The sequence below is a fragment of the Xenopus laevis genome, chromosome 2S (genome assembly GCF_017654675.1).
Source record: "Xenopus laevis strain J_2021 chromosome 2S, Xenopus_laevis_v10.1, whole genome shotgun sequence".
NCBI classification, from domain to species: domain Eukaryota; kingdom Metazoa; phylum Chordata; class Amphibia; order Anura; family Pipidae; genus Xenopus; species Xenopus laevis.
Genome location: NC_054374.1, coordinates 168,721,598 through 168,745,623, shown reverse-complemented (window position 1 = coordinate 168,745,623; position 24,026 = coordinate 168,721,598). Strand labels below are relative to the sequence as shown.

Here is a 24,026-nt window from a genome sequence, read left to right as displayed (position 1 = left end):
CCCTATATATAAATATATAAGGGGATATGATCACTATATATAAATATATAAGGGGATATGATCACTATATATATAAATATATAAAGGGATATGATCACTATATATATATAAATATATAAGAGGGATATGATCACTATATATAAATATATAAGGGGGATATGATCCCTATATATAAATATATAAGGGGATATGATCACTATATATAAATATATAAGGGGGATATGATCCCTATATATAAATATATAAGGGGATATGATCACTATATATAAATATATAAGGGGATATGATCACTATATATATAAATATATAAGGGGATATGATCACTATATATAAATATATAATGGGATATGATCACTATATAAATAAATAAGGGGGATATGATCATTATATATAAATATATACGGGGATATGATCACTATATATAAATATATAAGGGGATCTAATCACTATATAAATATATAAGGGGATATGATCACTAAATATAAATATATAAGGGGGATATCATCACTATATATAAATATATAAGGGAGATATAATCACTATATGTAAATATATAAGGGGATATGATCACTATATATAAATATATAAGAGGGATATGATCACTATATATAAATATATAAGAGGGATATGATCACTATATATAAATATATAAGAGGGATATGATCACTATAGATAAATATATAAGAGGGATATGATCACTATATATAAATATATAAGGGGATATGATCCCTATATATAAATATATAAAGGGGATATGATCCCTTTATATAAATATATAAGGGGGATATGATCACTATATATAAATATATAAGGGGATATGATCACTATATAAATAAATAAGGGGGATATGATCACTATATATAAATATATACGGGGATATGATCACTATATATAAATATATAAGGGGATATGATCACTATATATAAATATATAAGGGGATATGATCACTATATATAAATATATAAGGGGATATGATCACTATATATATAAATATATAAAGGGATATGATCACTATATATAAATATATAAGAGGGATATGATCACTATATATAAATATAAAAGGGGGATATGATCCCTATATATAAATATATAAGGGGATATGATCACTATATATAAATATATAAGGGGGATATGATCCCTATATATAAATATATAAGGGGATATGATCACTATATATAAATATATAAGGGGATATGATCACTATATATATAAATATATAAGGGGATATGATCACTATATATATAAATATATAATGGGATATGATCACTATATAAATAAATAAGGGGGATGTGATCACTATATATAAATATATACGGGGATATGATCACTATATATAAATATATAAGGGGATATGATCCCTATATATAAATATATAAGGGGGATATGATCACTAAATATAAATATATAAGGGGGATATGATCACTATATATAAATATATAAGGGAGATATAATCACTATATGTAAATATATAAGGGGATATGATCACTATATATAAATATATAAGAGGGATATGATCACTATATATAAATATTTAAGAGGGATATGATCACTATATATAAATATATAAGAGGGATATGATCACTATATATAAATATATAAGAGGGATATGATCACTATATATAAATATACAAGAGGGATATGATCCCTATATATAAATATATAAGGGGATATGATCACTATATATAAATATATAAGGGGATATGATCACTATATATATAAATATATAAGGGGATATGATCACTATATGTAAATATATAATGGGATATGATCACTATATATAAATATATAAGAGGGATATGATCACTATATATAAATATATAAGAGGGATATGATCACTATATATAAATATATAAGAGGGATATGATCACTATATATAAATATATAAGAGGGATATGATCACTATATATAAATATATAAGAGGGATATGATCACTATATATAAATATATAAGAGGGATATGATCACTATATATAAATATATAAGGGGATATGATCCCTATATATAAATATATAAAGGGGATATGATCACTTTATATAAATATATAAGGGGGATATGATCACTATATATAAATATATAAGGGGATATGATCACTATATAAATAAATAAGGGGGATATGATCACTATATATAAATATATACGGGGATATGATCACTATATATAAATATATAAGGGGATATGATCACTATATATAAATATATAAGGGGGATATAATCACTCTATATAAATATATAAGAGGGATATGATCACTATATATAAATATATAAGGCGGATATGATCACTATATTTAAATATATAAGGGGGATATGATCACTATATATAAATATATAAGAGGGATATGATATATATAAATATATAAGGGATATGATCCCTATATATAAATATATAAAGGGGATATGATCCCTTTATATAAATATATAAGGGGATATGATCACTATATATAAATATATAAGGGGATATGATCACTATATATAAATATATAAGGGGGATATGATCACTATATATATAAATATATAAGGGGATATGATCACTATATATAAATATATATGGTGGATATGATCACTGTATATAAATATATAAGGGGGATATGATCACTATATATAAATATATAAGGGGATATCATCACTATATATAAATATATAAGGCGGATATGATCACTATATATAAATATATAAGGGGGATATGATCACTATATATAAATATATAAGGGGATATGATCACTATATATAAATATATAAGGGGGATATGATCACTATATATAAATATATATGGGACAATAATGAAAGAGAAAGTACAGAGAACGACTAAGCTGATTTATAAATATATAAGGGGATCATATAATAATCTCTCTAATGCTTTATTTACCAGTAGGTCTTTCCAGCTGACACGAGGTCAAACCATTCCGATTAGAAGAAAAGAGGTTCCAGCTAAATATTGGGAAGGGGTTTGTTATAGTGAGAGCTGTGAAGATGTGGAATTGTCTCCCTGAATCAGTTGTACAGGCTGATACATTAGATAGGTACAAGGAAGGGTCGGATGCTTTATTCACCAGTAGCTCCTCCCAGCAGACAGGAGGGAGCCAATGAGATTAGAGGAGGGAAAGGGGTGTTACAGGGAGAGCTGGGAAGTGAATCAGGGGTACAGGCTGATACATTAGATAGGTACAAGGAAGGGTCGGATGCTTTATTCACCAGTAGCTCCTCCCAGCAGACAGGAGGGAGCCAATGAGATTAGAGGAGGGAAAGGGGTGTTACAGGGAGAGCTGGGAAGTGAATCAGGGGTACAGGCTGATACATTAGATAGGTATAAGAAGGGGTTGGATGGTGTTTAGCAAGTGAGGGAATACAGGGATATGGGAGATAGCTCATAGTACAAGTTGATCCAGGGACTGGTCCCATTTTGGAGTCAGGAAGGAATTTTTCCCCCTCTGAGGCAAATTGGAGAGACTTCAGATGGGTTTATTGACTTCCTCTGGATCAAATGACAGTTAGGCAGATTATATATAGAAATAAAAGGTTGAACTTGATGGACGTGTGTCTTTTTTCAACCTTACTATGTTACTGTATATGAGAAGTGAAGAGCTGACTTGATACTAACTTCAAATGAAGGATTCGAAGGTAAAAAACTTCGAATTTCGAAGTGTTTTGTAGGGCTACTTCCACCTTCAACTACGACTTCGAATCGAACTATTCGAAGTAAAAATCGTTCGACTATTCGACCATTTGATAGTCGAAGTACTGTCTCTTTAAAAAAAACTTTGACCCCCTAGTTCGCCATCTAAAAGCTACCGAAGTCAATGTTAGCCTATGGGGAAGGTCCCCATAGGCTTGGCTAACTTTTTTGATCAAAGGATATTCCTTTGATCGTTGGATTAAAATCATTCGAATCGTTCGATTCGAAGGATTTTATCGTTCAATCAAAGGAATTATCCTTCGATCAACCGATCGAACTATCTGCGCTAAAACCTTCGACTTCAATATTCAAAGTCGAAGGATTTGAATTCCTAGTTGAATATCGAGGGTTAATTAAGCCTCGATATTCGACCCATAGTGAATCGGCCCCTTAGAATAATTCTCATTTTTACACCCATCACATTTAACTTACACAAAGACACCTTGTTAGTGTCAGACCAGTGTGTGACAGTCAGTGAGATAGGGTTGAGTGTGTGACAGTCAGTGAGAGAGGGGTGACTGTGTGACAGTTAGTGAGAGAGGGGTGAGTGTGTGACAGTCAGTGAGAGAGGGGTGAGTGTGTGACAGTCAGTGAGAGAGAGCGGTGTGTGACAGTCAGTGAGAGAGGGGTGACTGTGTGACAGTTAGTGAGAGAGAACGGTGTGTGAGTGACAGTCAGTGAGAGAGGGGTGAGTGTGTGACAGTTAGTGAGAGAGGGGTGAGTGTGTGACAGTTAGTGAGAGAGGGGTGAGTGTGTGACAGTCAGTAAGAGAGGGGTGTGTGTGTGACAGTCAGTGAGAGAGGGGTGAGTGTGTGACAGTTAGTGAGAGAGGGGTGAGTGTGTGACAGTCAGTGAGAGAGGGGTTAGAGTGTGACAGTTAGTGAGAGAGGGGTGTGTGTGTGACAGTCAGTGAGAGAGGGGTGAGTGTGTGACAGTCAGTGAGAGAGGGGTGAGTGTGTGACAGTTAGTGAGAGAGGGGTGAGTGTGTGACAGTCAGTGAGAGAGGGGTTAGAGTGTGACAGTCAGTGAGAGAGGGGTTAGAGTGTGACAGTTAGTGAGAGAGGGGTGTGTGTGTGACAGTCAGTGAGAGAGGGGTGAGTGTGTGACAGTCAGTGAGAGAGGGGTTAGAGTGTGACAGTTAGTGAGAGAGGGGTGTGTGTGTGACAGTCAGTGAGAGAGGGGTGTGTAAGGAGATGCAGGAAAGCAGTTGGACTGGATTCAGAGAGGTTTTGTTCACTGTGTAACACGACTCCATAGTAACAGCTCGTTGTAGCAAAGGCTGGAGCAGAGACACAATGGGTCATGTGGTAACAAACAGGGACACAAACTGAGACACACAATGACACAGTAACACACTGCGGAGCTGCCCCATACCAACACACTCGGGTGCAAGTAAGTACCTCTCATTCTCTGCTTCTCCCCTCTTTCTATCAAAATGTCACTTGGCTCCATCTGTAGCTGTTTAAGGAGCCCCTGCAAAACTATTGGGGAGACACAGCTGGGAGTAAATTGGGGGAATGTGGGGGAGGATAATATTTTGACAATACAGAGTCAGGGTACTGTTGGGGAGACAATAGAGAGTTGGGGTACTGTTGGGGAGACAATAGAGAGTTGGGGTACTGTTGAGAAGACATTAAACAGGTGGGTACTGTTGGGGAGACATTAAACAGGTGGGGTACTGTTGGGTAGACAATAGAGAGTTGGGGTATTGTTGGGGAGACAATAGAGAGTTGGGGTACTGTTGGGAAGACATTAAACAGGTGGGGTACTGTTGGGGAGACATTAAACAGATGGGGTACTGTTGGGGAGACATTAAACAGGTGGGGTACGTATGGGGAGACATTAAACAGGTGGGGTACTGTTGGGGAGACATTAAACAGGTGGGGTACTGTAGGGGAGACATTAAACAGGTGGGGTACTGTAGGGGAGACATTAAACAGGTGGGGTACTGTTGAAGAGACAGAGAGTTGGGGTACTGTAGGGGAGACATTAAACAGGTGGGGTACTGTTGGGGAGACATTAAACAGGTGGGGTACTGTAGGGGAGACATTAAACAGGTGGGGTACTGTTGGGGAGACATTAAACAGGTGGGGTACTGTAGGGAGACATTAAACAGGTGGGGTACTGTTTGGGGAGGCATTAAACAGATGGGGTACTGTTGGGGAGACATTAAACAGGTGGGGTACGTATGGGGAGACATTAAACAGGTGGGGTACTGTTGGGGAGACATTAAACAGGTGGGGTACTGTAGGGGAGACATTAAACAGGTGGGGTACTGTTGGGGAGACATTAAACAGGTGGGGTACTGTTGGGGAGACATTAAACAGGTGGGGTACTGTTGGGTAGACAATAGAGAGTTGGGGTACTGTTGGGGAGACAATAGAGAGTTGGGGTACTGTTGGGAAGACATTAAACAGGTGGGGTACTGTTGGGAAGACGACAGAGAGTTGGGGTACTGTAGGGGAGACATTAAACAGGTGGGGTACTGTTGGGGAGGCATTAAACAGATGGGGTACTGTTGGGGAGACATTAAACAGGTGGGGTACGTATGGGGAGACATTAAACAGGTCGGGTACTGTTGGGGAGACATTAAACAGGTGGGGTACTGTAGGGGAGACATTAAACAGGTGGGGTACTGTAGGGGAGACATTAAACAGGTGGGGTACTGTTGAAGAGACAGAGAGTTGGGGTACTGTAGGGGAGACATTAAACAGGTGGGGTACTGTTGGGGAGACATTAAACAGGTGGGGTACTGTTGGGGAGACATTAAACAGGTGGGGTACTGTTGGGGAGACATTAAACAGGTGGGGTACTGTTGGGGAGACATTAAACAGGTGGGGTACTGTAGGGGAGACATTAAACTGGTGGAGTACTGTTGGGTAGACAATAGAGAGTTGGGGTACTGTTGGGGAGACAATAGAGAGTTGGGGTACTGTTGGGAAGACATTAAACAGGTGGGGTACTGTTGGGGAGACATTAAACAGGTGGGGTACTGTTGGGGAGACAATTGAGAGTTGGGGTACTGTAGGGGAGACATTAAACAGGTGGGGTACTGTTGGGGAGGCATTAAACAGATGGGGTACTGTTGGGGAGACATTAAACAGGTGGGGTACGTATGGGGAGACATTAACAGGGTGGGGTACTGTTGGGGAGACATTAAACAGTGGGGTACTGTAGGGGAGACATTAAACAGATGGGGTACTGTAGGGGAGACATTAAACAGGTGGGGTACTGTTGAGAGACAGAGGAGTTGGGGTACCTGTAGGGGAGACATTAAACAGGTGGGGTACTGTTGGGGAGACATTAAACAGGTGGGGTACTGTAGGGGAGACATTAAACAGGTGGGGTACTGTTGGGGAGACATTAAACAGGTGGGGTACTGTAGGGGAGACATTAAACAGGTGGGGTACTGTTGGGGAGGCATTAAACAGATGGGGTACTGTTGGGGAGACATTAAACAGGTGGGGTACGTATGGGGAGACATTAAACAGGTGGGGTACTGTTGGGGAGACATTAAACAGGTGGGGTACTGTAGGGGAGACATTAAACAGGTGGGGTACTGTTGGGGAGACATTAAACAGGTGGGGTACTGTTGGGTAGACAATAGAGAGTTGGGGTACTGTTGGGGAGACAATAGAGAGTTGGGGTACTGTTGGGAAGACATTAAACAGGTGGGGTACTGTTGGGGAGACATTAAACAGGTGGGGTACTGTTGGGGAGACAATTGAGAGTTGGGGTAACTGTTGGGGAGAACATTAAACAGGTGGGGTACTGTTGGGGAGGCATTAACAGATGGGGTACTGTTGGGGAGACATTAAACAGGTGGGGTACGTATGGGGAGACATTAAACAGGTGGGGTACTGTTGGGGAGACATTAAACAGGTGGGGTACTGTAGGGGAGACATTAAACAGGTGGGGTACTGTAGGGGAGACATTAAACAGGTGGGGTACTGTTGAAGAGACAGAGAGTTGGGGTACTGTAGGGGAGACATTAAACAGGTGGGTACTGTTGGGGAGACATTAAACAGGTGGGGTACTGTTGGGGAGACATTAAACAGGTGCGGTACTGTTGGGGAGACATTAAACAGGTGGGGTACTGTAGGGGAGACATTAAACTGGTGGGGTACTGTTGGGTAGACAATAGAGAGTTGGGGTACTTTTGGGGAGACAATAGAGAGTTGGGGTACTGTTGAGAAGACAGACATTAAACAGGTGGGGTACTGTTGGGGAGACATTAAACAGGTGGGGTACTGTTGGGGAGACATTAAACAGGTGGGGTACTGTTGGGTAGACAATAGAGAGTTGGGGTACTGTTGGGGAGACAATTGAGAGTTGGGGTACTGTAGGGGAGACATTAAACAGGTGGGGTACTGTTGGGGAGGCATTCAACAGATGGGGTACTGTTGGGGAGACATTAAACAGGTGGGGTACTGTAGGGGAGACATTAAACAGGTGGGGTACTGTTGGGGAAACAGAGAGGTGGGGTACTGTTGGGGAGACATTAAACAGGTTGGGTACTGCTGGGGAGACATTAAACAGGTGGGGTACTGTTGGGGAGACATTAAACAGGTGGGGTATTGTAGGGGAGACATTAAAGAGGTGGGGTACTGTTGGGGAGACAATAGAGAGTTGGGGTACTGTTGGGGAGACAATAGAGAGTTGTTGTACTGTTGGGAAAACATTAAACAGGTGGGGTACTGTTGGGAAGACGACAGAGAGTTGGGGTACTGTTGGGGAGACATTAAACAGGTGGGGTACTGTAGGGGAGACATTAAACAGGTGGTGTACTGTTGGGGAGACAATAGAGAGTTGGGGTACTGTTGGGAAGACATTAAACAGGTGGGGTACTGTAGGGAAGACATTAAACAGGTGGGGTACTGTAGGGAAGACATTAAACAGGTGGGGTACTGTTGGGGAGACAATAGAGAGTTGGGGTACTGTTGGGAAGACATTAAACAGGTGGGGTACTGTAGGGAAGACATTAAACAGGTGGGGTACTGTAGGGAAGACATTAAACAGGTGGGGTACTGTTGAGGAGACAATAGAGAGTTGGGGTACTGTTGGGAAGACATTAAACAGGTGGGGTACTGTAGGGAAGACATTAAACAGGTGGGGTACTGTTGGGGAGACATTAAACAGGTGGGGTACTGTTGGGGAGACATTACTGTGGGAGAGGGAAAGGCGGGTGCTAAGTTCATGTGCTAAGAGACCCTTCATATCTACATCTTGGTTCATGGAATCTCCTTTCTTTTTCTGTTTCCAGGCAGAGGTACCAATTTCATTCTTGAAGTTCTCCCATGGGAAACACAAAGAGCAAATCTCCAGTTCCGGATAGAATTGATGGAGTCCAGTTACACAGCAATGTGAACTCACCTCACAGGCCCGGCACTGCCGATCCAAAGAAGAAGAAGAAAACTGCACCTAAATTCATTGATGGGGAGAAGGTGAGGACTTCTTTCTCTATTTTACTTAAAATTTACAGAAACTACCACTGCCCCCACTCCATTATGTTGATCTACCTGTGGAACACAAAGAGTCAGTATGTGGACCTGTCTCTAATCTTCTGTATCTTCTATAAATCTTGAGTATTATGTTCCAGGTTTGGCCAGGGATTGGCTGGAGGAAGCACCTTCATGTCAGAGGAAGAGGTGGGAAATCCTTGAAGGTGCATTAAAGGGGTGAAAGGTGCAATGAACACAGATTCTCTTGGGTCTTTCATTGTTCCTGGGCAGCTTTTGCATCTCCCTGAACCACCAGCATCTCCACCAACACTTTCCATCTTCTTCCTGCCCTTCATATAGGGGGTGATCTAGAAATATATCTTTACATTAGATGGGAATGGGGGCTTCTACCCATGTCCTGTATATTCCCAGTGTTACATTCATGCATTCATTTTGACCCCATCTTTTATTATGAGGCCTTCTTGGATACCTGCAAACTCAAGTGCTGGCGCATAAGCACTACAACGGGTATATGACTATTGAGGTCACAAATGATGAACAACCATAGAACATTTTGGGGGCTTTTTGCTCAACTACTACATTTTACCCTCTCTATCATGAGTGCAAATATGGAGGAATAGGGGAAGAGCTAGATGCAAATCCTGTTTATTTGAGTTAATGACAGATTTTGTTTCAGTTTGTTTGATTATTAATATTATCATTACCATTATTATTATTAATAACATGTATTTTTAAAGCACCAACATATTTTGCATTGCTGTAAAATAAATGTGTTTATAAAAAGAACATACGGAATTACATACATAGCGACCAGTAACCTGTACAAAAGGCGAAGAAGGCCCTGCACAGAAGAGCTTACAATCTAAAAGGGGTAGGATTTGAGACACAAGGTGTGGGCGTGGGCAGGAGGGAGGTGTAGCATATGGTATTGCATTTTGTAGCTAAACAGATTGAGGGGAGGCTTCTCTAAATAAGAGATATTTGAAAGCGGGAGGGAATTCCAGAGAAGGAAAGTCTTCATTCCCTCTCCCACCAGAAGCTTTGAGGGCAGTTATTCCTCTTGATAAAGAATGTGGTCCAGGGGAGCAAGTGGCTGGATAATTTACAGTAGGACCAAAGGTCTCTGATGGATTGTGCAATCTGTGGGTCTTCCAGGTGAATCTTCACCCCACTGCTCCTCTCATTGGCGCATTCCTGTTTCAGGTAGATGTCCTAAACTCATGGGTGTCTCAAAACATCCGGAAGAAAGAGTGTGTGACCTTCATCCCTCAAGTGTCTGAGACCCCCAGTGACAGGTGAGTGACCAACCAACTTCTGCTCTTAAGAAATAAAAACTCTATAGCACAGTGACCTCTGAGTTCAACTTTGGACTCTCCAACCCAAAAAAGCTGCAGATTGTGGCAATTTCAGGGTAGCTGCCACTTCTAGTAACTTCAAATATATTATCAACTGGCCCATTTTTCAACATTTTTGATGATTTTTGAATCATTGTTATTCCTGTTCTGCCTCTTTCTAGACTCACACCTCCCAACATCTGAAAAATGGAGAAATGGAAAGAGTGGCACAATAAACAAAAAACCTGACCACATCCATGTTATGGTCACTCTTTTACATACTTGGAATTGCAGCACAAGGAAAAGTATGACTATATGCACCAACAATTCATGGCACAGTCTTGCCCCCCCAGCATGTGCCCCCCCAAACATTTAATGGTACCATATGCCCCCCCCAGCATTGTCTTCCTTTGCTGGAGAGCTGACACAGACATTGTGATAACAAGGGACAATGTGATAGAGGGGTCTTATTATTTACTATCTCTCTGACTGGATGGGTGGCATGGGGTTCATGTCTCATATACCTGAGCATTACAATAGGATGGTGATAGGGTAAGTGTATAAAGAGTTCATTTAGATAATAATTTCTAATGGCAATGGATAGACACACACAACATCATGGATGGTATCCAGTCACCAGAGGTCCACTACGGCCCAAACTAAGGGTAAGCAGAAGAAGCCCATGCCTAGGGATACAATGGTGACAGAAAAGGTACCTCTTCTGTTTGCCTACTCCTAGTCTTGGGCCCTCCAGTCATGGATGATCACTGCCCTTGTCCTTGTTGGTTCTTCCCCCCGGTCCACCCACTGGCATAGCTGCTAGTCAAGCATGGACACTTGCATCTCCAGAAAGCTCAGGCTTCTCAGGGCTTTATGGATAAATTACACCGGAACAGAATTTGTGGGTTGGACTTTATCTGAACCTCAAAATCTTGTCCTGCAACATCACTCAGTGCAAACTGTGACAGTATAAGAGAATCTCTGCACCATATTAACTGGGGAATGCTTTTCAATGAATCAATGAACATGGAGAGAGCGCTGGGAGTGGCAGTTCTACATGTCTGTCCATATTAACCCTGGATGATATGACTGTTCCGTGCTCAGTTCTCATTCCCACGAGTGTTCCCTAGGGATAAATGCGGCTGTGGACATACAAGGCACACACACTTTGAAGACCATATAAGTTCTTCAGTGGAACCCGGTACTGTGTGGGATCCCCATAAACATGTCCGAGAGTTTCCTTCAGACGCCCATGGAGACCTGACATTCACTGGCACAACAAGGACTTGGGCAAAGGTAAGTTACACAGCACCTCAATACTTTTCATGTGGGGGTTCACTGTGTCCCTGGACAAAAACACTGCCTCCAATGGCGTACCTTAAACAAGCTGGCCCCCCGGCAAAAAAATCTTCAGGGGGGCCCAACACTTATTGGCACACCCCAACCCTGCTTGTTCAAAATTTTAAACACAAAAGGGGCTGGGGCGGGGGAATCCCATGCAGCACAATAATGTACATTCTCTTACTTCATCACTGTGGTATCCTCCAGGTTTCTTGGGATACTTAGTGGGCCTCTCATGGCTGCCTTCCTTGATTGATATAAAAGTGCTTTCAGTCCTACAGGAGAAAAGTGCAATAAAAATATACTTCCCTTCAGTTCTCCAAAGTACAACCCTCCTGCTACTAAAGTACAACATTGCTTGTGCTTAGAGTTCTATCACCCATTTTGCACCATGTTATTTTCCCAATACAGTACGTACGAGCCTCCAATGATACCCCTCCTCGCTTGCTCTTTAACTTATTGACCCAACAGTGGGACCTCAGTGTCCCCAATCTTCTCATTTCTGTCACTGGAGGGGCCAAGAACTTCAACATCAGCCCCAGACTCAAGACTGAATTCAGCCGGGGTCTTGTGACGGCAGCGCAGAGTACTGGTAAGGGGGTAATGGGCAACATGGAGCAACTAATAGTTGGGTTGTGGGAGTGAGATGGCCCTTTAATACATGCCATACCTCTACCACAGGTTATCCCAATCCTTTATTGACACTATCTTGCCTTCTCTATAATCTGTACCCTCCTGTACCCCTAGGGTGCTCAAACTATTGTCTTCTCCTTTATTATAAAATATTTCCTTTAAATCTCCTACTCAAGGTGCCTGGATCATCACAGGCGGGTCCCATGCGGGTGTCATGAAGCATGTTGGAGAGGCTGTGCGGGATTTCAGTGGAGGCCAACATGAGTCCGACATTGTGCTCATTGGCATTGCCACCTGGGGCATCGTACACAACAAGGAGGCCCTGATCAGTGAGGCGGTAAGAATCCATTCTGATGGATAATTTGGGACCCAATCTACTGTTAATGCCTAAAGAAATCAGTGTTATCATTCATATGTCACTCATATATCCTGCTCCATGTTCAATAACAGGAACAAGAAGAGAGACTTTGGGATAGATATTTAATACATGACTATTTAATACATGACACAACATTTAGCAACAGAAGTGAGTCTCCAGGAAAGAAAAGTCAAATACAAAGTGATTTATGGCACAAGGGTTTGAAATTCTATTATATTGTTTGGAATTCCAATTAAAGAGTGCAGCTGGATACAGACGAGTGAAGAACGGAATCTAGGAGCGCAGTAGTGCAGTAAAGCAATATGGAGGTGACTCAAACCCTAGCTTGTATACAAATAGTTAGGAATGGCAGACAGGGAACGTAACTGTCACATTAAAGTCAGAGTTACAATGTGCCATTGTGATTAGTGGAAGAGTTAATATGCCCAGAATTTCCCACACCAGTCAGTTGTACTGAAGAAGCTGCTCGGATGTGAAACGTCTTCATTGATTACTCAGCAAGTCCAGTTGTTTTTAGATTGACCTAAACTAGATATACCATGACCTGGAGGAATGAAAATCTTCATAGTCAGTTGCTTTCAGTTTTGAAGGAACATAATGGGCAGATAAGAAGGACCAAGTAGTTCTTTAATGCCACTAAATGCAATCATTCCATTGGGTTCCAGCCCTTCCAAATAATATAAAGTTCCCCTAGTCTGGTAGCTTTTAGCCCTTTATATCTGTGGGATCTCAGCTGGCTCATTGCAGGGAGGAGCCCCCGCTGTCTATCACATGGACGAGGGATCACAGGGGTCACTGTGCTGCCTGGACAATAACCACACGCATTTCATTCTGGTGGATAATGGAACTTGTGGAAAATATGGAGTTGAAATTCCCCTGAGAGCCAAACTGGAGAAATACATCTCAGCACAAACCATGGAGAAAGCAGGTGAGAAGACCAGTGAGACTGGATGAGAGGCATCAACATGTCTGGAACTGTTCCACTAGGAGCAATGGTGCACAATACGGCATGTTGGTCTTCTTACTGGCTTGTGGTTATCATCATTGCAATGTTATGCAGTTAGGCAAAAATAATATAAATGCAAGTTATACACTAAATGGCAGTGTGTTGGGAGTTTCCTTAAATGAGAAGGATCTTGGGGTCTTTGTAGATAACACGTTGTCTAATTCTGGGCAGTGTCATTCTGTGGCTACTAAAGCAAATAAAGTTCTTGTATAAAAAAGGGCATTAACTCAAGGGAGGAAACATAATTATGTCTCTTTATAGGTCCCTGGTGAGGCCTCATCTGGAGTATGGGGGCAGTTTTGGACTCCAGTCCTTAAAGGAGTAGTAACATAAAAAAAAAAATTTAAAATGTGTTTGTACATAACGAAAAAAAACCACCAAGACACATTTAACTTTAAATTTGCAAAATCTTTATTAAGAAATAACTTACCGATACTCCACTTGCGCTTCTCTTCAGAAAAGGCGACAGGGCAACTATCCATCGTGTGGTGCTCGATTTCTCCTCCCTGGATATCTCCTATACAAGGCAAGGAGGAGAAATCGAGTGCCGCACGATGGATTGACGCTCTGTCACCTTTTCTGAAGAGAAGCGCAAGCAGAGAACTGTAGTTATTTCCTTATAAAGATTTTGTGAATTTAAAGTTAAATGTGTCTTGGTGTTTTATTTTCATACAAACACATTTAAAAAAAAAAACAATTATGTTACTGGTCCTTTAAAGAGATACTGCTGCCAGAAATCGAACCTTTTTTACATATAACATAAGATTCTCATTGCATGATATTTATAATTTTACTATAAAATGATCTGCCCAAGGCTTTTACATCAGCCGCCTGATCCCCCCATGTTCCTCTAGGAGGGGGGCTGCAGTGGTCCAATATGAGGAATTCCTCCCCTTGAACAACAATCCCAGTCTGATTCCCATTAAAGTGCTGATAATGAAACCATTTTACTTTTGTCTGGATTTTGTATGTGGCACCTCTCATTAAATACAATATACTCCATTATTTAAATCATTTGTTTTTGTGTCCATTTTGCAGGAACAACCATAAAGATCCCTATAGTGTGTGTTGTGCTGGAAGGGGGGCCCGGGACCCTGGATGTAAGTCAAGTCACTTTCCACAAAGCAGAATCCTAGTTTTTCCATTTAGACTTTCATCCAACCTGTTGAAATATAAAGATAAAAATCATATATATCTGAAAAATGCCCGGAAGAAGATATTTTTTAAAAGAAACCTGATGCAGTTTCAGTTAAAATTGAATCAGTTGCTTTAGTTCCCAATTTCTCATTGAGCATCAGAAATCAGCACCTTAAAGGGATACTGTCATGGGAAAACATTCTTTTTTCAAAACACATCAGTTAATAGTGCGGCTCCAGCAGAATTCTGCACTGAAATCCGTTTCTCAAAAGAGCAAACAGATTTTTTTATATTCAATTTTGAAATCTGACATGGGGCTAGACATATTGTCAGTTTCCCAGCTGCCCCTGGTCATGTGACTTGTGCCTGCACTTTAGGAGAGAAATGCTTTCTGGCAGGTGCTGTTTTTCCTTCTCAATGTAACTGAATGTGTCTCAGTGGGACATGGATTTTACTATTGAGTGTTGTTCTTAGATCTACCAGGCAGCTGTTATCTTGTGTTAGGGAGCTGTTATCTGGTTACCTTCCCATTGTTCTGTTGTTTGGCTGCTGGGGGAGGGGGTGATATCAGTCCAACTTGCAGTACAGCAGTAAAGAGTGACTGAAGTTTATCAGAGCACAAGTCACATGACATGGGGCAGCTGGGAAATTGACAAAATGTCAGATTTCAAAATTGAATATAAAAAAATTTGTTTGCTCTTTTGAGAAATGGATTTCAGTGCAGAATTCTGCTGGAGCAGCACTATTAACTGATTCATTTTGGGAAAAAAATTTTTTCCCATGACAGTATCCCTTTAAGGAAAAATCTCTTCTTTGACTCTCTAATTGCTGTCTCTTAGTTTGTGACTTTACATGCTGCTCAATGGCTTTGTTTCTAGAACCCTAATACCCTCCTAGATGTAACTCAGTCACTGTGTTTTAGTCCCATATAAACACATCCCAAGCATGACCTGACAGTTATCTACATTCACTGTCATCTACCACTTACTTATGGCCATCTTGCAAGTTTTTCCAGATCCTTCTTCAAGGATAAAACATCCTGGATGGATAAAGTTATTCTTTGGCATCAGCAAACACAGAAACATTATAAATAATAATAAACACATGAATGAAATGCTCTAAAATAGGACAACAAATGGTGGCACACCACTTAGAATCCTAGTTCAATCATTTACATTGACAACTGCTACAGTTATTGGATCTATTATCCGGAATGCATGGGAGTTTTCCAGTGAAGGGGTTTTCCATAATTTGCCTCCCCATACCTTAAAAGAGAATTAAACCTTATCAAAGATGTTGGGTAGAAAAGCTGCAAATTATGTTTTTGGGTTCTGTAGCAGTATAAAAAGCAGTGCAGTATGCATTAGAATTGATTCATAATCAGCCCTCTAGCATTAGCTTCTAACAGGCAAACCTCATTTTCTGCTGGATGAGCCCCTGAGCACAACTTGAAGGCTGGATTATTGCTCTTACAGACTTCCTGAACCTGTAGACTGTAGAAAATCTAGACTTGTTGCTTTTTGAGGTTTAGTTGTCCTTTAAGGCTGTTTGGACCTTATTTGTGACCATAGCAACATGACAGGGCCTTCCCCACACTGTTCTGGTGAAGCAGAAACCACAGGATTTGGAGAATCTCATTGAATGGTGGAGAGGCACCTGTCTATATAGTGTTCTAATACTAGATCCTGTAGCCGAAATCTACTGCAATGACATTGTCCAACACCCTACTTACCCCATGATAAAAGATAAAATGCTCTGTCCTTCCTTTAATGCCAGTCCATGGGATATTTCTGGCACTGATTTGTGTTATTCTTCATCTGTCGCTCTCAGACCATCTACAATTCCATGTGCAATAACACACCCTGTGTCATAGTGGAGGGCTCTGGCCGAGTGGCCGACATCATTGCCCAGGTTGCCCATCTGCGTATTTCCAGAATTACCATCTCTTTGGTCAAGGAGAAGCTGCAGAACCTCTTCCAGGACACGTATGAAAGCTTTACTGAGGCCCAGATCACCATGTGGACAAAAAAGGTAGGGAGGGATTTTCTTTTGATGCCAAGCACATACATTGATGTGGTGTTGGGAAATGGGAAACATTTATTGATGTGTCTTTGTTTAGATTCAAGACATTGTTCGTATGGGGTCGCTCCTCACTATTCTGCGAGATGATAAAACTGAAGAACAGGGGATGGACGTGGCGATTCTTCAGGCTTTGCTGAAAGGTTGGTAACTCTGTGGTGCCATTGGGAGGGTCTTACCAGGAGTAAATAAATGAAGGGCATTTGGTATCTATTTGAACCCCATGAGGATGATATTATCTGAAGGGGAGAATGTTAATGGCTCCAACTCTTGTAGCTGAGCTTTTGGGCCCTGAGTATTCTCTCCAGTGACTGATGGAAGCATTTTTAACCCCATAATAGTTGGTATGGGATCCCTTATCTAGAAACCCATTATCCAGAGAGCTTGGAATTACAAGAAGACATCTCCTATAGGCTCCATTTTAAGAAAAATTATTTTCTTTTTCTCTGTACTAATAAACCAGTGCCCTGTACATGATCCAAACTAAGCTACGTTAATCCACATTGATGGCAAAACAGTCCTATTGGCTTTATTTCATATTTAAATGTTGTTTTAGAAGACTTAAGGTATGATGATCCAAATTATGGAAAACCCTTTATCAACAAAACCCCAAGTCCCAAGATCCCAGGTCCATAATTGTATGGGATCTCTAGCCACTAGAAACTTACAAATAGCTTTCTGCCTATTACAAATAAGGGGCCCACTGGTGTCTGAGTGTGTGGGGGGGGCAGTGAAAAAAAGAGAAAATTGGAGAAAAGAGGAAAAAGAAATGGAGATCAGAAGACAGGATAGAACATAAGAAAGGAGGGTGAAGTAGAAGGAAAACGGAATGAAGTCCTAGAGCCAAACAAAGTCTTTGTGAACCTTTCCTGATTAGAACATTGAGCCCTGTGACTATTGATACCAACTCTTGGCTCTTGTGTCTCACAGCTTCTCGGAGCACTGACAACTCAGGGCAGGAGAACTGGGACCATCAGCTCAAACTGGCAGTTGCCTGGAACCGGCCTGATATAGCCGAGAGCCAAATCTTCACAGAAGACTGGTTGTGGAAGGTTAGAACTCTCTGTATATCTCTATGGAAAGGATTCCTCCTCCTCGCTGGTATCATGGCTGATCTCTATCCACTGTACAATGACTTACCACCACTGCTGTCTATGTATGAGGAATAAATTGGCTGCCACAGTGGAGCACACAAGGGGCAATAGTAAATGGGATCTTTGAGATTTACAGTAACGGTGATGTGGTCTCTGTTCAGCTCTACTTCATTTTATAGTGAAAATGTTCTTAAATACTGATCTATTACATATATACTTATTCTACTCCTCTCTACTCACCATGCTACATGTATAATACTACTCTACTCATTATTTATTATTAGATATATACTTGATATATTTGCCTCTACTCATCACTATACACATCACTGGTTTTTCTCTATTTGGTTTTAAGACTTCAGACCTGTATGCTTCCCTGATGGTCTCACTGGTTGATGATAAGCCTTCCTTTCTTCGTTTATTTCTGGAACGGGGCGTGAGTCTGTCTGAGTTTCTAACATGGGACGTGTTAACGGAATTATATAATAACACTGAGCCTTCGAGTCTGATTCACAGCAAACTGGAGCGACAGGCCATGTTGGACGAGTCAACAGACATGAATGGACCAAAGATCCAGCTCCATCATGTGTCCCGTGTTCTGCAGGAGCTTCTTGGGGGACTTACTGAGCCACTTTATCCTGACGGGAGGTCCCATCGCACAAGAAATTTGGCACATATTAATATTAAGGTGACCCTTCTGGAATAGATATTACATTGAAGTGTATTATACAAGAGGTAAAGGTGTTGTACTTTGTTAGCCAGAGTAGTAGTTTTGATACAAAACATTAAATATACAAAATTGATATCAATGCGATGGTCTTTTTTGCTCACTAAGATGATAATATTCATGGTAATGATGGTAAGATGGTAATATTCATTATTATTAGGGGTTCTGATCATTACCCACAATTCAGCTGGCATTCCATGTAGATGTGCATAGCTTTGGATACATGAAGAGCTTGAGAAAGAAATATTAATGAACCACTTTATGGAACAGGTTCTGGACATTGATTTTTCTTTTCAGATATCAGGGAAAGTATCGTCTATGAGGCTAGCCTCGGATTGTACGCTGCAACTGGAGCACCCTGTCCGAGACCTGTTGATCTGGTGTATTGTGCAGAACCGAGCGGAGCTGGCAGAGATAATATGGTGTCAGGTACAAACGGAAAATTTCATTCCATCCACAAACATATGTCCCTCTGTGCCGACCTCAGTGACAGCCCGGAGACAATTCCAAGGCAATGTCCAACTTTTGGGGAAAAAGGAGGGTTGTGGGTGCACACCTGAGGCCAATTTCAAAAAGTCTAATTCTCTGTCTCAGTAAATCAAGTAAATATACTAGTGCATGTAGTTTTGAAACAGGGTTTTTTAGTTACAAAGTTATTTGTATTTAATTACACCACTTTACTACTTTTCTAAAATGGCCGTTGGTTAAGGCAGTCTCTCCCTCTTAAAAGCCGCTCAGCAGTTGGCGGGGGAGGATTTAGCTCACAGTTTGAAACCAAAGCACAGGAGATGTTACATAAAGAATTCTTACTACACAGAGAGCTAAAATTCCTTTTTTACTATGATTAGAGGTAAATAAGTTAGGGACCACCATGTGAGGTTTTACCTTGACGTGGTACGGTGGCTTATCAATATTATGATCATAACTTTGTAACAAAAAAACCCTGTTTCAAAATGACATGCACTTGTATATTTACTTGAATCATTAAAACAGGGCTCTAAACGTTTTGAAATTGGCCTCAGGTGTGCACCCACAAACCCCCATTTTTGTTCAACTTTGGGAACTTCTTTCCATGTTGTTCCTATTGCCAATCAGAAAGAGTTAATGCACTTCAATCAAGTTCCAAATATATGTATAGTATGTATATATATATATATATATTATTATATTAACACCTTTCGAATGGAGGCCATTTAGCCTCCCTTGCCTCTCCTGAAGTCTGCCATGCAGTACCATAGTCCTGAAGAAACACGGCAAGACTTGGCAATATTTTGAGGTTATTTAGAAGACATTAACATTTCAGATGTAACATCTTCATTGCTGACTCCTCCACAAGATGACTTGTTGGTAGAAACAGGCTCCTTTACAAATGTGTAATACATTTAACCTTTTGTCCATACCACCCACATTCCAGACCACAAGTCCAAATCCCATGGTGTATGATGCACTCAAATGTGGATAGGGCAAAAGGAAAGACCTATATAGGTCTACATAGCTGAGAGCTGTGCAAAGGCTTAAACACAACCTCCTTGGTCATCAGTGGTGTGTGTGGGGGGGTTCAAATTTGTTTTTAGGAACTAATTCTGGTTCAAAGGAACTACAATATCTTGCTGAAGGTGCACCTCTACCGCAACCTTGTATTGTCCTTACCACATGCGTGGGTTAAATGAACTGTGGCCCTACAGCAATGGCTAGCGAAATAATTGCTATCTCACCCTGAGGAAATCCTTCTTCTCCTCAAAGGAGGTCACCACAAATGGTTCATTATTCTTCCATGGAGATGCATTACTACAGCCTTTAATAGGGCAAGGAAATTTCCTTAAATAAATTAGGGATGCACCGAATCCAGGATTTGGTTCGAGATTCGGCCAGGATTCTGCCTTTTTAAGCAGGATTCGGATTCGGCCAAATCCTTCTGCCTGGCCGAACCGAATCCTAATTTGCATATGTAAATTAGGGGCGGGGAGAGAAATCACGCGACTTTTTGTCACAAAACAAGGAAGTAAAAAATGTTTTCACACCCTTAATTTGCATATGCAAATTAGGGTTTGGATTCGGTATTCAGCTTAATCTTTTGCAAAGGATTCGGGGGTTTGGGCGAATCCAAAAAAGTGGATTTGGTGCATCCCTGAAATAAATCAATAAAAAATACATTATAGAAATGTGGAACTTTTCCAGCTGCCAGTGGGTCTCCCTGTCCTGGTGCAACCTAAGCAAATACCCAATTGGATCATGTATTAAACAGCCCGTGTGTCTATGATGTTACCTTCAAGGTTGGATGACAGAACGTGGGGAGCACCTCTCTTACATATATTGGACTTGTGGTGCCCAGCCACAGAATATCCCAAATCTGTAGGTGCCTTTTTCCTATTCAGTCAGGCATGTCACAGTCTTTCATAGTTCATTCTTTCAGGCCAATTGTTGGAAGACAAATGCAGCACCCAGGTAATGGTATCAGTTTCAGTAGGAAGTGTGACTCTCCTTCAACTTGCCAGAATGGTGGAGGAGAGGGGAATTCCAGCTAAAACCCTCACTCTTTTTGGTAGAAGTCTTGTCTGCCAGTGGTTCTTTCATAGGAACAAGAGATTTTTTGAAGAACAAAGTAACACAAAAAAAGGTGTTCCTCCTAGTACACTAGACATACAAAATAGATGATACACCATCTATATAAGCGGTTCCTTTATAGGTTAATCTCATCTCAAATCCAGGGTACCAGATACTTCAGTGATGGGATACCAGGGATAATGTGATCTACCCTGGTATCTTGGGTAACAGAAACAATACTATTCTCAACATAATACTCTCATTTAATGTTTGTCACAAGATCAAACAGACACAGGGTCAAACACAAAATATGAGATAAGAGAACATTAGCACCTTAAGATAATTACTGCAACACTAAATGGGTCCATTCATTTCCAGTCGGCAAATAAAAGTAACAGGCTCGGGCCATATCCCTATACAGGGGGGATTCCCACATGGTATATTATCATTGGCCATTAGACCACAGCAGCCCCCAAAGAGCTTCCTTAGTGAGGGGAAAAGTAACCCCATAAAATGAAAGTAATTACAAAATCATGAATAGCCAATCATAATTACACCACTGTTTGTTGTCATGCTGGAAATCACCCCACAGTCAAACTGCCCCTGTCAATAGGAAATACAAAGTCTCATAATACCAGCAACAACCGGGATAGAACTCATTAAAGATTTTAAAGTGATTTGTTGTGGAATTGATTCTATAGATTCTATCTATGTGATCCATGTTCTCCATTCCATGATAAAACCAGAGAGTCATGGCTACTTTTGCCCATAAGTCAATCAGAGCATCTTTGGTGGAAGCTTCTGCCTACACTGTTGCCATATCAGTGCTTTGCTCTGCCAATATATATCTCTGTTTATCTCTGCTCAACCCCAACCTCTGTGCTTTAGTCCCAGGACTGTATTGTTGGAGCCCTGGCCTGCAGGAAGATCCTGAAGGCTCTCTCTAAAGAGGAGGATGACACAGAAAGTATGGAGAACATGAAAAAGCTGGCTGACGTTTATGAGGAAAGAGCAGCAGGTGAGTCCCAACGTCTCCTTCTCTTTCAGGCAGAGGGAGGGACAGTTCTTACATGTTCTTCAAACATTCACACAGAACTGAATTGAATGCACATCAGTATCTCTGAGATTAGTGCCCTGGAGGTTCTCAACTTGATTTTTTTTTCTAGTTTTCTGAAATTCATTATTCTAATTTTATTATTGGCATCCTGGCAACCCTGTCCACACTGTCCACACTATCTGATATAATGCAAAAAATGAAATAACCAATACCTTGTTCAGATGCGGGGTGATCCCAAATTTATTGTAGTGCTCTTGACATGTGAGTCATGTTCAAACGTTTCGGGACAAACAAATGCCCTTCCTCACTTGAGGAAGGGCATTTGTTTGTCCCGAAACGTTTGAACATGACTCACATGTCAAGAGCACTACAATAAATTTGGGATCACCCCGCATCTGAACAAGGTATTGGTTATTTCATTTTTTGCATTATATTATTGCTGGCGGTGGAAGAGGCCAGTACCAATACCTTCCCGAATTTTTTCTATTTTTCTGAAGATCACACTATCTGATAACCAAATCTATTTTCTTAGGGAAATATCCTCTTAATACCCCTTCCTCCCCATTTGATAGACCTGCTAACCCCTGGGTGCTCTGGGAACCAGTGTGTTCCAAACATGCCAGTTGTCCTACAAAATACCTTCACCCCCTGCCCACACACGTTTGCCAGTACTTTCTCACCTTTTTCTCCATCAGCTTTGTAGTGCCACTCAATGTGATGCTGCTGATGTAGATAATTTATTCCAAAAGAAAAAGTACATTAGTGGACACATGCTCTCTGGAACAGCTGCTCCAATACTGGGTACTTGTAAGAGATACTGGCAAGCAAAGGGCACACATTCAGTGTTCGGGAAAAATCCTTGTCTCATTGTACTCTGTTTTCCTATACCAACCTCCAGTGTGAGGGGCAGAATATAAAGTCTCTTTTCTCTATGGTGTGAAGACAGTTGACATATTCCATAACTAGGGATGGGCGAATTTGCGCCGTTTCGCTTCGCCGGAAAATTAGCGAAATTCGCGAAACGGCGAAAAATTAGCTAAACCGCGCAGTGTCTCGTTTATGACGCCGGCGCCCGTTTTTGACGCCGGAATTTTCGTGGGCGTTTTGCGAATTTATTCTCTGGACGCGAATCGCGCCTGGCGAATAAATTCGCCCATCACTATCCATAACCCCCTATTGCTGGGCCTCCTCTTATCCATGTCACCAATAAGTGAGAGGGAAGAACTTCATAGCCAAAGGTCTCTCCTGTGCACCCAGCAATGCTGTTTTGTTTGTACCCACCTCTTGTACAGTATTGGATAGTTCATTGCTGGATTTGCCTCTCTTTGCTCTTCCTCTCTTCCAATCTAGGGGTCTTTTCTGAGTGTTATGAAAGTGATGAGAGTCGGGCTGAACAACTTTTAATTCGCGTCTCTTCCATATGGGGAAAAACAACCTGCTTGGACCTTGCTCAGGAATCTCAGGGACAAGCCTTCATGTCCCAGGGTGGGGTACAGGTCAGCAACATTTTACTTCTTCATGTCCCAGGATTTTACAGGTTTTCTTCATATCCCAGGGTATGTTAC

General features: G+C 41.2%; 1 protein-coding gene across 1 annotated transcript in view; it reads left to right on the top strand.

Moving 5' to 3' along the window:
* Window positions 1–4,843: 4,843 nt before the first annotated feature.
* The window catches only part of LOC108710098 (transient receptor potential cation channel subfamily M member 2), a 48,952-nt gene continuing 29,769 nt past the window's right edge, over window positions 4,844–24,026 (top strand). The window contains exons 1-15 of the mRNA XM_041584691.1: window positions 4,844–5,060; window positions 8,932–9,112; window positions 10,334–10,425; window positions 11,595–11,760; window positions 12,217–12,397; window positions 12,615–12,775; window positions 13,565–13,745; window positions 14,862–14,923; window positions 16,791–16,991; window positions 17,080–17,182; window positions 17,970–18,091; window positions 18,489–18,821; window positions 19,158–19,289; window positions 22,293–22,422; window positions 23,812–23,957. Of these exons, the coding sequence (XP_041440625.1) occupies window positions 8,966–9,112; window positions 10,334–10,425; window positions 11,595–11,760; window positions 12,217–12,397; window positions 12,615–12,775; window positions 13,565–13,745; window positions 14,862–14,923; window positions 16,791–16,991; window positions 17,080–17,182; window positions 17,970–18,091; window positions 18,489–18,821; window positions 19,158–19,289; window positions 22,293–22,422; window positions 23,812–23,957 (2,157 nt within the window). The 5' untranslated portion in view covers window positions 4,844–5,060; window positions 8,932–8,965. The remainder of the gene's footprint in view (window positions 5,061–8,931; window positions 9,113–10,333; window positions 10,426–11,594; window positions 11,761–12,216; window positions 12,398–12,614; window positions 12,776–13,564; window positions 13,746–14,861; window positions 14,924–16,790; window positions 16,992–17,079; window positions 17,183–17,969; window positions 18,092–18,488; window positions 18,822–19,157; window positions 19,290–22,292; window positions 22,423–23,811; window positions 23,958–24,026) is intronic.